The 17,250-nt window shown below is 46.5% G+C and overlaps 1 protein-coding gene, 1 long non-coding RNA gene and 1 pseudogene across 20 annotated transcripts in view; 1 reads left to right on the top strand and 2 right to left on the bottom strand.

The window, feature by feature from the left end:
* Window positions 1-13,949, bottom strand: part of PIGG (phosphatidylinositol glycan anchor biosynthesis class G (EMM blood group)) — a 40,640-nt gene extending 26,691 nt beyond the window's left edge. For 7 of the 17 annotated variants that reach the window (XR_014078870.1, XR_014078869.1, XR_014078875.1 and 4 more), the window contains exons 1-5: window positions 13,661-13,949; window positions 12,563-12,768; window positions 5,921-6,130; window positions 4,551-4,739; window positions 3,246-3,387 (exon numbers count right to left, since the gene is read on the bottom strand). Coding sequence is in view for 11 of the 17 variants with exons in the window: in XM_081576954.1 (XP_081433080.1) it covers window positions 3,246-3,387; window positions 4,551-4,739; window positions 5,921-6,130; window positions 12,563-12,768; window positions 13,661-13,808 (895 nt within the window). In the remaining 6 variants the exon portion in view is untranslated. Of the gene's footprint in view, window positions 1-621; window positions 962-2,300; window positions 2,385-3,245; window positions 3,388-4,550; window positions 4,740-5,920; window positions 6,131-12,562; window positions 12,769-13,285 lie in introns of those variants that run through there. The other 10 variants (XR_014078874.1, XM_081576994.1, XM_081576964.1 and 7 more) reach the window with 9 other exon arrangements.
* On the bottom strand, window positions 7,929-12,449 carry LOC145541221 (uncharacterized). The gene is made up of 2 exons (XR_014078884.1): window positions 9,773-12,449; window positions 7,929-8,237 (listed from the first exon to the last, which is right to left on the bottom strand). It is a non-coding gene; the product is annotated as an uncharacterized LOC145541221 (long non-coding RNA).
* Window positions 13,950-13,975: 26 nt separating the features above from the next.
* Window positions 13,976-17,250, top strand: part of LOC145541219 (14-3-3 protein theta pseudogene) — a 47,094-nt pseudogene continuing 43,819 nt past the window's right edge. The window contains exon 1 of one of the 2 annotated variants that reach the window (XR_014078880.1): window positions 13,976-14,157. The product of XR_014078880.1 is annotated as a 14-3-3 protein theta pseudogene, transcript variant X1 (transcript). The remainder of the gene's footprint in view (window positions 14,158-17,250) is intronic. The other variant, XR_014078881.1, reaches the window with a different exon arrangement.

Raw genomic sequence — 17,250 nt, 5'->3', positions numbered from 1 at the left:
AAACCTGCCTTACAGGAAATACTAAAGGAAGTTCTTCACACTGAAAGCTAGTGACTCCAGATGGTAATCTGGATCCACTTAAAAAAAAAAAAAGGTAAAGAGTACTAGTAAAGGTAACTATACAGTTATAAAAGATAGCATAAAATGTATTTTTCTCTTAAATTCCAAAACAATCATATAGAACTATATATATGTATGTATCAAACCATACATATATATTGTCAGCCTACAACACATACAAATGGCATGTGTCTGACCAATAGCAGAGCAGAGGTGAGTAGAAGCAAAGTTCTACTGGAGAAAGAAATGACACGGTAAGAAAATATATGTCCACACAAAAACTTGTTCAGAATCATTCATAGGACCCAAAAAGGGGAAACAACCCCAAATATCTATCAATTGATGGACGGATAAACAAATGTAGAACATATATACAATGGATTATTCAGCCAAAGAAAGGAATGAAGTCCCGACACCTGCTACAGGATGAATGAACCCTGAAAACATTACTCTAGTAAAAGAAGTTGGTCACACAAGACCATTTATTGTTGTTGTTTTGTTCAGTTGCCAAGTAGTGTCCGATTCTTTGCGACCCCATGGACTGCAGCACACCAGGCTTACCTGTCCCTCACCATTTCCCGGAGTTTGCCCAAGTTCATGTCCATTGAATCGGTGATGCCATCAAACCATCTCATCCTCTATTGCACCTTTCTCCTGCCCTCAATTTTTCCCAGCATCACTGTCTTTTCCAGTGAGCTAGCTCTTCACATCAGGTGACCAAAGTATTAGAGCTTCAGCATTAGTCCTTCCAATGAATATTCAGGGTTGATTTCCTTTAAGATTGACTGGTTTGATCTTCTTGCAGTCCAAGGGACTCTCAAGAGTCTTCTGCAGCACTACAGTCACAGAAGACCATTTATTACAGGGCTCTATTTGTATGGAACGTCCAGAAGAGGCAAATCTGTAGAGACAGGGAGATTAGTGGTTGCTGGTGGCTGAGGATGGGGATGACGTTGGGGTGGAGGAAGTGGAGCTGACCAGTAAAGAGGTGACGATATATCCCCAAATTGACACTAACGATGGCCCTCCAACTTCGAATGAACTAAACGGCAGCGGTGGAGTCCTGGCTCAAAATATAAGCTTGATGAGAACACAGACTCTAACTACTCTCAAAGCAAACAAAGAAGCCAACAAAACAAGGAAGAGCTCACTGTGGGCACTGAGGTCAGCCACGTGAGCAGCCCCTGCAAGCAGTCCCCAGGCACAGCTGCCCTGGCCCTTCCTAAAGACACGTCAGGCCTCCCAAGGAGGCTATCCTTAAGTGCCCGTCTGAGCCATGAAACATCAGCAGTTAAGTTAAAAATAACCCTAACATTCCTATAATATTAATGGCAACACGCCAGCCTAGCTGTCCCTGCTCTTCCTCAGACTATAAGCTCCCTGTGCACAGGGCCAGCAGTGCCCAGCTGACCGCGGGTGCTCAGTGTCCTCTGCAGGATGGGTGGACAGATGGATGGAGAGGGGGCATCTGGCCCAGGGCCCTCACTGAGGTAGACGAGCCCCCTGGGACCCTGCTCTGGGTGTGCCTGTGTCGGAGGCTAGCGCTCCGGTGGGTACTGTGCACACTCACTGCAAGGCCAGCTCCAGCTGGGCACCCAGTTAAGGCTCAGGTTACAAGAGCCAATACCTGATGTCTTTGGAGTCAGACATTTAAGAGGAGGTAGTGCTGTAAAAAGACAAAAGGAAACAGGTGGAGTTTCTTCCCCAGCCAGTCCCTGCTCAAGCAGAAGATTCATTCATTCAGTATTTTCAGTACCCATTAAACACCAGGCAATGCTGAGGCCCAAGGCATACAGTGATGCATAAAACAGACCTGGCCCTGCCCCACTCTAGCTCACAGTGAGAAAGCAGATGTACACGAACCACACAGTTCATTCTGTGGTTATGAACCACGATAAGGATGATGGTGGAGTGGACTGGACGAGTGCTGTGAGAGATGACCAGAGGGAAGGTGAGACCAAGGACGAGCATGTGAGCAGGCTGAGGGGCTGAGGAGGACGGGTCAGGGCATGTGAGGAAGAGCTTAACACCTGGAGGACGTGTCGGAGAGGCCAGGACTCAATGAGGAACGGGGATGTGGCCCCAGACAAAGCGGTGAGGGAGGCAAGAAGCCTCACGTGGGCTTTTACTTTATCCAAGGTTCAGCTGCTGAAAGGTGGTGTGTATCGGAGCCTGGGACAGTCTGGCACAGGTGAGGAGCAGGGAGAGGGCAGACCAAGGCAGATGCCCAGGTTTCCAACCTGAAGAACTGTGTGAATGGCGCCATCTGTTGACAGGGACATAGGCAGGGCCGACTGCAGGTGTGGTTGTCTGTTTTGCTCTACCTGTGGGAGATCAAGAGGACATCAGTAGGCAGTGGGGCTGAGAGAAAGAGGCACAGCTGGAGGATAAACCCAACAGGTGTGAGCCCATTCATGGCATTTAAAGGCATGGAAGTGCATGAGATCATCTCAGGGGTAAATGCAGAATCAAACAGAAGCAGTCCAGAAAAAAGGCTAGGGCCAGGCTGCCGAGCCGGCCAAGAGAACTGAGCAGAGGAGCGACAGGTGGAGGGGAACCAAACAGGCGGGAAGTCCCAGGACCAGGAGTCAGCAGTGCCCATGGTACTGAAAAGTATCAGAGTGTCCAGCGTGGAAACAGCCGTGAGCTGACAGCCTGTGTGCCCTAAAGGGAAGAGGCAGGGGTCTTGCGCAGGCCTGTGCGGAGTGAGGGGCCCGGTGTGCCTGGGTTGGAGAGCTGAGGTGTGTCTCAATGCTGATGATGGGCTCTCAGACAGTCCTACTCTGACTGGCCCTATAACTCTAGCTGACATTGCTATCTACTCAAGATAGTCTCAAATAATAGATTCTTTCGCTTAAGCTTAATTTTTAACGTTTCTCTCAATTCATACATGCAGTTCAGATGTCCCTAAGCCTCTGGCTCTTTTTATTAACAGTTTTAGATATCCAGGCAGTGACATACATACCACACAATTCCCAACAGGAACATCTGCATTTTAAGAATCAGGGTAAGAAACATAAACTCCAAATCCTGACTGGTCCTTGCCCCATTAATTTTCATTCTCATTATTCAGGGTTTTTCAAACTTACACAGCTTCCAAAAACGGTTTTTAAAATTAAAATCAAAGTATAGAAAACAAAGAAATAAAGTACAGCTTAAACTGTTAAACATTCCCCAGATCTCACCAGGTTTCCTTTCAAATGCAGAACTAATTAAGACCAGAGCAGTGTTTACTTCCTCCATGGAAGAGGCTCCATGACCTCCAGCTTCAGACATGCCATGATCACCACAGAGGACCAGCAGACTGGGCAACAGAGTATCTCTTTCCTGCGAGGAGAAGGGCAAACATTTCAGTTGCACCCAGACTGGGGAGAACACATGATCTTGCCAAGAAAACTACTTCAGATTTCAGCTTTGCTTTGTAAACAGTAGCTCTTTCTAAATGAGTTATTTTTATTTTTTTTTCTAACCTATGAACTTACAGTCAGATTAAAGGGTCAAGGTCAAGTAATGTCATAAATAGGGACTTCACTGGCAGTCCAGGGGCTTCCCTGGTGGCTCAGCTGGTAAAGAATTCGCCTGCAATGCAGGACACCTAGGTTCCATCCCTGGGTTGGGAAGAACCCCTGGAGAAGGGAAAGGCTACCCACTCCAGTGTTCTGGCCTGGAGAATTCCATGGACTGAATGGTCCATGGGGTCGCAGAGTCGGACACGACTGAGCGACTTTCACTTTCTGGCAGTCCAGTGGTTAGGACTCTGCCCTTCCACTGCAGGGGGCTTGGGTATGATCCGCGGTCAGGTAACTAAGATGCCACGCACGGCCAAAAAAACCCCAAAACTAACAACAGTAATGTCTTAAGACAAACGGGATTAAACGGAGGTCACAGAGCACGGAAGAGTCTCCTTATCTTGTCACACACAGCTGCCCTCTGCCCCTAGGGCTCTGGCCAGTGGCTCCTGCTGCCCCTGGGATGGACCTGATAGGCTCTGAATTGCCCGTGCTGCTTCTTCGCCTGGAACATACCTTCATACGTGGCTTATTGGTACTCCCACCCCCGTCAAGCCTCTGCTCACCACTCACATGTCCTCAAAGACTGCTCTGACCCTGCTGTTTAAAATTTTGGCCTTTCTCTCACATGTACACTCCTTCTGCCCTATCTTCTGCTACAGCATCAACTACTGTCCAAGATACCTTTAACTCACTGATTATGCTCCGTTCTCCCTCCTGGCTAGAGGCTAAGCTCCTCAAGTGTCTGTATAGGAACAGTGACAGAGAAGGCATTCAGGAGAAATTATCTGGATGAACAGGCAGAGATACTAAGAGCCACTCTTCGGCAGGGCTGCTGGGTACAGTGCCCAGCACATGGCACGTGCTACTGTAGGTGCAGGCTGCCTGAGTGCTGGTGGGCATGAAGCTCACCAAGGTCACCCGCGTGCACTTTAGAAGCTACATTTCCTCCAGGAAACACTGGCACCTTGACATGCTCACCTCTGACAGTAGTGAGGTGTGGATCTTCATCAGGATGCTGTCCATCTCACTGAGCTTGTGCCCAATCAGGGGGCTGTTGGGCCCAGCAATGTGGCCGATGTGGTCCAGCCCGAGGTAGTGCAGGATCAACACATCCCAATCCTGCCTTTTTAGTACTTTATCCAAATGCCGTGTAACATTATTATCCACCTTTAAAGGGAAAAAAGCACATATCAATAGCTTCCCTAATTTCCCTGGTGTTCACTCTTCAATGAAAAGTGACATGGTTATTTTCAAATCTAGTGGTTTTTTTAGGTACTAGGATTCATGAGAGTTTTCAAAGACCAAAAAACAAACCTTCAAAATAAAAACTGTCTTAAAAAATGTTTGCATTAGATCAAGCTTTCATTAATATTTTTGTGTCTCTAAGTTATGAACAGAACATATTATAATTTAAATGCACAAGGGTTGTTCTGACAAAACAATTCTATAAGACCACTACTGGAGCATAAACTAAAGCTGACCAGATGACCAAGTTCAACAGGTTGTTGCGAGGCAACTAAGGGCTAAGGGCATTTGGGTAACAGTGCCCCGAGTTCAAGAAACCAGCAGAGTGAAGCTGAGGGCATCTGTGTGTCCTATGAGAACACTATTCAGGGAGGAAAGAGACACACGCTCAGTGGTTCCCAAACAGCCCCGACACACCCATTAGCCTGGTCAGCCCTGACTCCTCAGATGGCCCTTCTCCCTTCCACTGAAGAATCTACCACGAAGAGAAGTACTTCTGAGTGGTCATACACCAGAAGGGCAGAAACTGCGGTGTCTATACAGGTCACCTTCAGCAAAGCAGACACTGCAAAGGCCAAGCAAACGGACCCATCCAACAGCAGCTCAGACTTGCAGTGCCTCTGCCCCGTGGGCCAGCTTTCTCACTGTGGGTCTAATTATGCCCTTTTCCTCTTTGGAGGCTGCACACCCAGCACAGGGTAGATGCCTCTTGGGACCAGGCTCACCCAGCACACGTCTGCCCTCATGCTGCCAACCTCACAGCTGCGAGGCAGGATGCCTGGCAGACCATGCTCACCTCGGGCTCTGCCATGCACAGATGCTGTCAAAACTCAGGCTGAAGGCCTCCTCCTGGGAAGCCCTTCCTGACTGTTGGTACCCATCAACAGGTATCCATCTGGGCTTTAGGGTCAGAGAACTAATCTCACACCTGTGTCAGGGTTTATGTTTCTGGCTTGGAGCTGATTATGGGAAGGAAAAAGTTTTTCAACCTCTCCATACTATTCTTAATGTAATGTAAACGCCACACACAACGCAAAGTAGCCCCTTGCTAAGTAACAGGGTACCAGGCTGTCTCATAGGATATATTTTTCTTAAAAACTGACCTCTGTATAATCTGATACAAAAAAAGAGGTTGTTCCATCATATTCCACAAAATGCTTTGGGAATAATTTCACCCACGTTTCATCTCCATAAAAGATGATTCTTTTCCCAGCAGCTTTGGCTCGTGTGATCACATTGTCTTCCAGCAATGTGGGAGAATTGAGGTTCCTGACGACATCGATGAAGCCAGGGAGGCTCCCTGTCAGCAACGCCTGCAGGAGGGAGCACTCAGGAGTCAGTCCATGGAATCTGCCCATGGTGTCCAAGTGTGGTGTGGTGATCAGGGACGGAAATGACTTGATGACTCAAGGAGGCAAGCATAAAGCTAAAGCGACCCCAGCACTGAAGGGTGGGTCAGTATTAGGACAAAGCAGGGCACAGATTCTGGGCAAAACCAGCAAACTAAGTAGTGAAGAACTGACCATATTTCCGTTAACGAGAGGATAAAGGAGGCAGCTGTGGGGTAGCCAGATGACAGCTGTGGTCAAAAAGGCAGTGATGGATTTTAAGAACAGAAGCAGATGGCAAAGGGTGGCAAGAACTCTGTATATCCAAACCCACTGACTGGTCCTCACCTAAGCTTCAGAACTGCCTCACGCAACAAGCAAACTCCTGACCCTAAAATCCAGCAATTCTATTGTCCACTCCTGAGAAAGAATAGCTTCTCATTCACCCAGGGAGGAAAGCAGCATCTAAACAAGAATTCTCACAGTAAACTGGCCCAGGGATGCTGGTAGGACACGCTCCCCACCCCCCACCCCACAGCATAATTATTGAAAAAGTGGGTGGGTGTAACGTGTCCTCACAACTTTCTGATACAGAATTAAGTCAATCACTCCCCCACCCCACCCCTGCATTTGAGCCGAGTCTAAATGGGTCATGGGTCTCTGGGATCTGGAGTGAGCTTGCAATCCACAACACTGGCATCCAGGGACCTGTGTGATAAAAATAAACAGGAATTTGGACAATGAGAACAGTGTAACAATTCTGCCAAGACCTCTCTATCAGCAAGTTAACAAAAATGAATTAATCTTGGACTCGGAGAGTGAGGAACTTGGCAAATCCTCTCCCCCAAGAGCAATGACAAATCTGGATAAAACTGTCAAAAACAACCACTACAGGACTTTGAAAACTCAGTAAGGATATACACACTGAAACGTTCTTATTCAAAACAAACTTTCCAATTCCAGTAAGAGCTATGAGTACCCGTGGTGTTTTATCATGGGCTGAGGTGACAGAATTCCAGCTGAGCCATTTCAAATCCTAAAAGATGATGTTGTTAAAGTGCTGCACTCAATATGCCTGCAAATTTGGAAAACTCAGCAGTGGCCATAGGACTAGAAAGGGTCAGTTTTCATCCAATCCCAAAGAAGGGTAATGCCAAAGAATGTTCAAACTACTGTACAATTGTGTTCATTTCACATGCTAGCAAGGTTATACTCACAATCCTTCAAGCTAGCCTTCAGCAGCACACGAACTGAGAACTTCCAGATGTATAAGCTGGGTTTAGAAAAGGCAGAGGAACCAGAGATCAAATTGCCAACAATCACTGGATCATGGAGAAAAGCAAGGGAATTCCGAAAATAAACAAACAAAACCCACAAAAAACCCCATCTAATTCTCCTTTACTGAGTACACAAAAGACTTTGTGTGGACCACAACAAACTGGAAAATTCTTAAAGAGATGAGAGTACCACCTTACCCACCTTCTGAGAAAATTGTCACCTGCTTATTTAACTTCTATGTAGAGGACATCATGTGAAATGCCTGACTGATGAATCACAAGCTGGAATCAAGGCTGCCAGGAGAAATATCAATAACCTCAGATATGCAGATGACATCACTCTAATGGCAGAAAGTGAAGAGGAACTAAAGAGCCTCTTGACGAGGGTGAAAAGAGGAGAGTGAAAAAGCTGGCTTGAAATTCAACATTAAAAAAACTAAGATCATGGCATCCAGTCCCATCGCTTTATGGCAAATAGAAGGGGAAAAACTGTACACAGTGGTAGATTTTATTTTCTTGGGCTCCAAAATCACTGCAGACAGTGACTTTGCCAACAAAGGTCAGTATAGTCAGAGCTCTGGTTTTTCCAGTAGTCCTGTATGGATATGAGAGTTGGACCATAAAGAAGACTGAGCGCCGAAGAATTGATGCTTTCAAACTGTGGTGCTGGAGAAGACTTCTGAGAGTCCCTTGGACAGCAAGGAGATCAGACCCGTCAATCCTCAAGGAAATCAACCCTGAATATTCACTGGAAGGACTGATGTTGAAGCTCCAATACTTTGGCCACCTGATGCGAAGAGCCAACTCATTAGAATCTGGAAGGGTGCATACATGGGGTGAGTGTAAACTCAGGAGAGAACAGAGAGAACTGTTCAGATAAGAGAGAGAGCTATCTGTTCCTTCCAGCTGTTTGAGACTTGCTCGGACAGTCAGTAAGAGTTAGGGAGATGCATAAACTGCCTGAAGATGAGTGTGTGGCCCAAACCACACACAGGTCCCTTTGCAGAGGGCAGAGGCCACATCACGTGTGCTTCAGCACAACCTCTGACCAGTTGGGTCACCACTCAGCCACGCTCACCTGGCTGCCCCTCAGCAAGACTAGCTTTAAAAAAACAAACGAGAGCAGAGCCCTCAGTGAGGGTCCATCTCAGGATCTCATGAGAAACAGACTCGAGAGCGCGCTTCAGCATCCCAACAAAACAACAGTGACAACCACCACCACTCCTGGGATGGGGATCAGAACCCAGAGGTGAGGTGGGAGTTACATGGATGTATACAGCTGTTAAATCTCATATTATATTGTACTGTACTACATGAAAATTTATGTCAATGAGCTTATTTTTTAAAACTTGATCTTTTCACCCCAAAAATATGCGGTCTCAAGGCAACCAGTTACTTTGGGTGAGTATCTTCTCATCCTTTTGTTCTGTATGTGTAAATCACAAATACTTAAAGTACACATTTTATCAAAATGGTAAACTATATAAATAGTTCTGCAACTTGTTTTTTTCACATCATAACATCACAAACCTCTTTCTGCAGAAAGCATACAGGTATTTCACCTTTTTTTTTTAACAGCTACAGTACTCCAGAGTTTGGATGTACAGTATATTTATCCAAGACTGATTTAATGACCACTGCTTTTAAAAAGCTTCCAGTTTGGAAGTGCCATTGGAGCTGCGGTGTGAAGGCGTAGTGTCGTCTAAGTGAGGCAAAGTGGGGGTTTCCAGAGTGAAACACAGCAAACTGTGAAAACCCCACCATGAAAGGGGGTGGGACACACAGGGAACATGTGATCTGCGGGATAAAAGACACAGGACGGGGAAACGGGCTTAGATGAGTGTGAGGAGAGAACAAAGGCAGGACCATGCACCCTGAGGCCTGAGTTAGGAGGCAGAGCGTGAGCCGCTGGGGGTTGCCGGGAGTAGAGCAGGGTGACCTATCTGTTCGGACAGGTTCTGGCTGAGACGAGGTGCTGGCAAGGGTTTTACAGGCTGAGATCACAGCAGACTGGACAAGGGTGGGAGGAGTCCAGGCTGAGTCTAATTCAGTCACATGAACAGTGTAAAGAGATCTGGTCACCTCATTTCTTGTGAAGAGTGTTATCATTAACCTTTCAATGTTTACAGTGTGCTAGACAGATTGTTCAGTTGCCTCTGATCTGATTACTAGTAGAGTTAAGAATCTTTTCACATCCTTATGGCCATTTCAATTTCTTCCTATGTGGATTTCTTTATATCCTTTGTCCAGTTGCCACCAGACTGTTGCCTCTGATCAGATCCTCCTTACATATTATGGGATTTATATCTTGTTTGCTGTGTTAACTGTAAATATAATTTTCCTCACTTACCATCAGTTGACTTTTGTTTACAATGTCTTCCACCACTTAGGGTTGAATCTGTCCATCCTTCCTCTGGGCTTTCATAAGACACTTCCCTCCTCCTCCCACTAGTTTGAGTTCACACTGACGTTTTCAAGAAGAGCAGGGATGAGCTGCTATCCCCTTCAACCCAGGACACATGCAGGCAGCAACCGAGTTACAGCTGAGAGCCTAGGAGCTTCAAGCTCCTTGGAGGCTTTCCTGGGGCTGCTGTGGTCTTGGGAACAGTAGTTTCTTGTCTTCTGAGAATTAAGGAGGGCTCTGCAGAGACTACTGAAAGAGACTCTGACCTGGTCACCTCATTCTGCAGTCTCACTGTGGACACGTGTGACCAGCAGAGGCTCTGGAAGCAAACACAGGCTTATGCTCGGTCTCTAATGCCAGCTGTGACATCTGCACCACTTCAAGCCTGCTTCCTCATCGGGGAAACGAAGACGGTGGCACCAGTGTCATGGAGCCTCGTCCACGGGCTGTGGTCAGAGGGCAGAAAACAGTGCCTGCACCACGGGCACATTGCAGCCAGTGGTAACTGCTCATTATTACAACTAGAAATTCCCCCAAAAGGAAAGGCATTCAAAAATTAGTTACAACATTTTAGAAGGAAGCTACTGTATAATCTTGGCTTCCCTGATAGCTCAGTTGGTAAAGAATCCGCCTGCAGTGCAGGAGATCCTGGTTTGATTCCTGGGTTGGGAAGATCCCCTGGAGAAGGGAAAGGCTACCCACTCCAGTATTCTGGCCTAGAGAATTCCATGGACTGTATGGTCCATGGGGTTGCAAAGAGGCGGACACAACTGGGCGACTTTCACTTTCACTTACTGTGTAATCTTAACACAGAACAGAATCTGAACATGCTACTAGAGACATCAGTCTTGAAATTTTAAAATCGTGTTTCATGACAATTGTATCAGCATCTCCAGCTGAACTAAGTCCCTTCCCTAAGTGCAAGCAAGGCAGGGGACACACTCTTTAGTGTGTGCCTTACCTGATCCTATCAAATTCCAGAGCTGTAAAATCCTAACTCCAGGATGGGGTTCCTGTATACTAGTTCCTCACTGGTGAAGAATGAGGAGCAAGAACCTACAAGGACCCAACACAAAACACTGGTTTGGTGAAACGAAACAAACTGGAGACAGGAGAACCACACTGGTCAAGGTGCAGGACTGAACAGAACCCAGAGCAGGCATGCTCACTTATACTTTTTCTTACAAAACCGCCCAGATTCCTAATAACACTTTTCCTATCAAAATGAAGGAGGAATGATTTCCTTCCACACTTCTGACAGGACAGAGAATCAATGATCCTGATGGTCATGAGCCTGGATGCCTTTCTTCTAGCTTCCACAGGACTCTTCAGCAGAATGACTGCTCGCTGAGAAGCTGTTCCTGAGCAACCTGACTACAGGGGGCCTCTGTCACTGCCCATCACTCTCTTCATGTTCTCCTCAATTTCCTCCGTAGCACTTACCACTTACTGAAACTGTTCTGACTATTTATTTGTACACATACATATTTTCTGTCCCCTCAATTAGAAAGTAAGCTTCATGAGTACAGGATAGTTGCTGTCTTGTTCTTCACTGAATCCCTCTTATCTGGATCAGCATGCGATACACAGTAGATGCTCAATCAGTACTGCTGAATGAAGGGAAAGCACATCCAAAAGTGGCAGACAGAGTGGGACACTCAAGAAAAAGAGTCAGTGAAAGATGCAGCATTAACCCCTTCAACCCCAGACTGTTTTATTCATCCAGAAGTCATGTATTACTAACGCTGCCCCCAAGCTTTAAATCAAAATGTGACTTCTCCTAAACAAATAATAAGGTGTCACATGATCATCTACAGATGTAAAGCTCAGCTAGAGACTTCTACACCATACTGGCCTGCAGTACATTCACAAACTTTTAAGCTCCTGTCCTTTTCCGATCCCACGTCTTTACTCATCCTTCAGATCCAAGCATGAATGTAATTTCCTCCGATAGGCTTTTCTGAACCACCCCAATCTCAACTGAGCCCCTAGCTGGCACTGCATCAACCCTGTTCTTTTTGATTATGCATTAATCACACTTTGTAATTGCACATCTACTTATATGTTCATTTCTTTTATGGCTATGCCTCTCATTAGAGACTGAAACTTCCATGCAGGCAGAGATACCATTTTAAAAAAAGTTTTTGAGCCCATAAATAAAGTTTTACTCTTTTCTTTCTCCATAGTTCTTGAGTAAAGCACTATGCATGTCAAGTCATGCCCACTAGGCAGAAGGTGGTTTATACAGTAAAAACAGGGATATCTGCTGAGGCCAGAGCACGTTGATTTGGTCACTGTATACACAAAAATATTGGATGAGTCATTTAACTTATTTGAGTTTGCTTCCTCATCCATAAAATCAAGAGGTTGAACTAGATAACTCTAGAGGCTCCTCTCAGAATTCTAACTGACTCACTGATGACTAAAAGCAGCGGGCTAGCAAAGAAGGTGGTATCTCTTGGATTAGACTGGCCGAAAAGATCGGGCTCTAAATGTGTTATGATTCCCATGAAGCATGAGCTCTGGCTACCTGACAAAGGGCATCAATCCTGTGTCTTATTTCCAGTCTACCTGGAAGGCTTCTTCAGCATTCTATGGCCCCAGCTAGGAGGACAGCACCAAAGTAGTTTCCACTTAGCTAAAACTGGGACTCCAAGTAAAAGACAATAGAGCATTTTTCTAAGCCTCTGAAGGAGCCAAACCATGATCTATAATATTTTAAGTCAAACTGTTTACCTTGATTCGAGGCATGGTAACTGTAGGTGGCTTTGCTTCAGCCACAAAACTGTGAGATGATCCCTTTTCCACAAGATAAGTTGTGTAGGGCATAAATTTCACACCCTTTGACCCAAACACAAAATCATCTCTCAAAGCGTCTATCAGCACAACAACAACTTTACTGAAGAGAGGTGGTGGGAGCTTGGTCCAGTTGGAACTGGCTCCTAAAGTGTTTGAAAAAGAAAAAGGAAATTGAACTTTAAACTCTTTTTTTAGTATCCAGGAACTTTATAATCTGGTTTCTCCCTACTTCTCCAGCACATACTCTGTCACATATACACATCCTGACCCAAAGGAAAGGGCTTGTTCTTGGGAAACAACGCTGGGGTCAGAGGGTGGGTAACAAGTTAAGCTCAGGAGCCCCAGTATTAAGGAGAGAATTGTCCTTAGCATTGTGGGGTGTATTGACACTGGGAAGTTCCTCCTTGCAAGCCCTACAATGGGGTATCAGGGAGCTTGATATAAAACAGTGCTGCAGGAAACGGATGGGCGAGCACTTACCAACTGTCTTTCCATAGTTATTAGCTAGTATTGTGTGGATTTGGTCCAAAACGCGAGTTCATTTACCTAATATTTATTGCTGGGTATTTGAGGGCTCTACGCGGGGAGGTCTTTACTGGAAAAAACGGGCCCTTGGAGGAATGCCACAGAAGAAAACACCAGAGGTCGCAGGAAACTTACCTGCTGTGTCTTCCTGAGCAAAAAGGGTGCCTGGAACAGGGAGTGACCCAAACATCTGCTCAGGGAAGGGGGTTTGGGTTCACTGGATGAGTACAGCTGGGGAAAGTCTTACTTTTTACGGGTACAGAGAGCTTACTTTGCGGTGACCAGGGACGAAGATCTTAGTGGGGCTGGTAGTGGTGCTGGCCACAAAGTTGTAGAATACAGAAAAGGAGGCTGGAGCGGCAAAAAGGGGATCCTAGGAAGTTGGGATCAGAATGGAAGAGACTCCCCGGGAGCCCCGGGAAGAAGACAAAGAGGCGAGGCTCGTAAGGGCAAAGTAGGGCCCGGGGAGCAGAAACGCTGCGGGAGGCGGGGGGGGAAGGGCGGTCGTACCAGCAGAGGGTTCCGGCGCCGGGGACTCCGCTTGCCGCTCTGCTCCGGAAAAGACGGGAGCAGGGAAGAAGCCCCGGAGGAAGAGCGCGACGCCGAGCACCTCGATCACGACGCAGCCGGCAGCGAAGGTCCCAGAGCCCAGCCGCATCGCGCCCACCCTCCACACCGAGATCTGGATTCCCGGACACCGGGTCACTTCTCGCCTAGGAGCAGAGGCTCTCGCCTCCACCGCCGCCGAGCAGACGAGACCCGGAGCACCTGACAGACTTCCTGCGTCCTTTCAGCGTCCGCTGTCGCGCCGGAAATACGCACCAGGAGTCAGCCGCTTCCGGAGAGGCGGCCCCGGGCTCTGACTGTACTTCCGGTGCGCCTGCCTATGAGGCCCCGCCCCTCGGCCGGTTTTTACCGTTCGAGCCGCTCCAGGTTGATGCTGTGAAACAGCTGCACTCAGCATGCCAGCAAATGTGAACTCAGCAGTGCCCACAGAGTTGGAAAAGGTCAGTTTTCATTCCAATCCCAAAGAAGGGCAATGCCAAAGAATGTTAAGACTATCGCACAATTGCCGTCATTTCACATGCTAGCAAGGTAATGCTCAAAAATCCTTCAACAGTATGTGAACCGAGAACTTCCAGATGTACAAGCTGAGTTTAGAAAAGGCAGAGGAACCAGAGATAACATTGCCAGCATCCACTGGATCATAGAAAAAGCAAGGGAAAACATCTGCTTCTGCTTCACTGACTACACTATAAAGCCTTTGACTGTGTGGAGCAAACAAACTGCGGAGTATCAGACCACCTTACCTGCCTCCTGCGAAATCTGTATGCAAGTAAAGAAGCAACAGTTAGAACCGGACATGGAACAATGAACTGGTTCCAAATTGGGAAGTGCAGTTCAGTCGCTCAGTCATGTCTAAGTCTTTGTGACCCCATGGACTGCAGCATGCCAGGCTTCCCTGTCCATCACCAACTCCCAGAGCTTGCTTAAACTAATGTCTATTGAGTCGGTGATTCCATCCATCCATCTCATCCTCTGTCGTCCCCTTCTCCTGCCTTCAATCTTTCGCGGCTCACGGTCTTTTCCAATGAGTCAGTTCTTCGCATCAGGTGGCCAAAGTATTGGAGCTTCAGCTTCAACATCAGTCCTTCTAATGAATATTCAGGACTGATCTCCTTTAGGATGGACTGGTTGGATCTCCTTGCAGTTCAAGGGATTTTCAAGAGTCTTCTCCAACACCACAGTTCAAAAGCATCAATTCGTCTAAACTCAGCTTTCCTTATGGTCCAGCTGTCACATCCATACTTGACTACCGGAAAAACCATAGCTTGACTAGACGGACATTGTTGGCAAAGTTATGTATCTGCTTTTTAATATACTGTATAAGTTGGTCATAACTTTTCTTCCAAGGAGCAAGCGTCTTTTGATTTCATGGTTGCAATCACCATCTGCAGTGATTTTGGAGCCCAAGAAAATAAAGTTCCATACTGTTTCCATTGTTTTCCCATCTGTTTGCCATGAAGCGATGGAACTGGATGCCATGATTTTAGTTTTTTGAATGTTGAGTTTTAAGCCAGCTTTTTCACTCTCCTCTTTCACCTTCATCAAGAGGCTCTTCAGTTCCTCTTCGCTTTCTGCCATAAGAGTAGTGTCATCTGCATATTTGAGGTTATTAATATTTCTCCTGGCAATCTTGATTCCAGCATGTGCTTCACCCAGCCTGGCATTTTGCATGATGTACTCTACGTGTAAGTTAAACAGGGTGACAATATACAACCTTTGATGTACTCCTTTCCCAATTTGGAACCAGTCTGTTGTTCCATGTCTGGTTCTAACTGTTGCTTCTTGACCTGCATACAGATTTCTCAGGAGGTAGGTAAGGTGGTCTAGTATTCCCATCTCTTTATGAATTTTCCAGTTTGTTGTGATCCACACAGTCAAAGCCTTTTGTGTAGTCAATAAAGCAGATGTTTTTCTGGAATTCCCTTGCTTTTTCTATGATCCAACGGATGTTGGCAATTTAATCTCTGGTTCTTCTGCCATTTCTAAATCCAGCTTGAACTTCTGGAAGTTCTCGGTTCATGTACTGTTGAAGCTTGGCTTGGAGAATTTTGAGCATTACTTTGCAAGTGTGTGAGATGAGTACAGTTGTGCGGTAGTTTGAACATTCTTTGGTATTGCCTTTCTTAGAAATTGAATGAAAACTGACCTTTTCTATTCCTGTGGCCAGTGCTGAGTTTTCCACTGCTGATTATTAGGACTTTGCTTTGTGTCTAAAAAACAAGCTGAGCTGTTAGAAGTTGATGTGAGCTGTGGACATGAAACCCACATGGCAGGGCAAGAGCTCCCACTGGGCAATGGCTTGGAAGCTTCTGCACAGGTGATGACAGCACCAGTGCTTCCTGCCCAACCCCTCCAGGCCTCCCTGTTGGGCACAGCTGGACCCACACTCTCAGGCTCCTTAACTCAGCCTGAAGGGCCAATACTAGCAGTGCCTGGGGATGAGAGAAGTCACTCCAACAGCACTGCTCAGTCCTCCTCTGCAGTGACCAGGAGAGGGAAAGGTAGTGGATACTTGGCATGGGCCAGGCTCGATGCACCCCCTCCAGTGTACCCCGGTCCTGCCCTGCTTACTCAGGCCCACTGTCTGCCCCTGCTGGTGCCCGCATCTCACCAGCCCACATTCTTGGTGAGGATGTCCATGCACACAAGCTGCCCCGTGTCCCCTTCCCACATGGGACAGCCCCCATCCCTGCCTCTCCCTACTGATGGCCTGGACCTTGAATGTTCTGGGCAGGAAGAGGGCCACAGAGGAGGCCCTTCTGTCACGTCTGCCTCCCAGGGGCCCACACACAGGGCTTGGGGTCTGCTGGGCCTTGAGGTCCAGACACTTCAGGTGTGGGATGGACCAGCCACTGCCCCCTGAGCCTGATACATTCACATTTGGATTTTTTTCATATAGATTATTAGAGTGTTGATAGTACTCCCTTGGTATATCTAGGTCCTTGTTGATTATTTTATATGGAATAATTATATTTGTTGCATCTAGCCTTTGGAACCTATTACCCTCTTCTTTTCCTGTTAGTAAGCATATGTTTGTTTTTTAAGTCTCTGAGTCTGCTTATGTTTTCTCAATTCATGGGTTTGCATGTTTAGATTTGTAAGTGATATCTTATGATAGTTCTTCTGATTTTGAGTTTCTTCACTTATTTTGATCCCTAGTTTTATCTTTGTTCTTGAAAATCACATAAATTCATCATTCTTTTTCCCAGCTGAGTCATATTGCCTTGTGTATACATGTCGCTTGTTCTTTATCCATTCATCTCTCCATAAACATTTTGTTTGCTTCCATTTGTTGGCTATTATAAATTGTATTCCAGTGCACACTAGGCTGCACGTGCCTTTTCAAAATCGGATTTTCTTCTCAAATACTCTTTGGAGTGGGTCTGCAGTGTTTCAGGGTAGCTCTCTTTTTATATCTTAAAGGCAGTTCCATACTCCTCTCTCTAGTGATTGTTCCCATTTATATGCCACCACCATGCCTTTTCCACCATTTCTTCTTTGTAGATATTTCATGATGGGCTTTCACACTGGTG

This window comes from Giraffa tippelskirchi, chromosome 1, assembly GCF_054371585.1.
Source record: "Giraffa tippelskirchi isolate mGirTip1 chromosome 1, T2T-mGirTip1v1.2.pri, whole genome shotgun sequence".
NCBI classification, from domain to species: domain Eukaryota; kingdom Metazoa; phylum Chordata; class Mammalia; order Artiodactyla; family Giraffidae; genus Giraffa; species Giraffa tippelskirchi.
The sequence above is the reverse complement of the archived record's forward strand: the minus strand, read 5'-3'. Positions and strand labels throughout refer to the sequence as shown.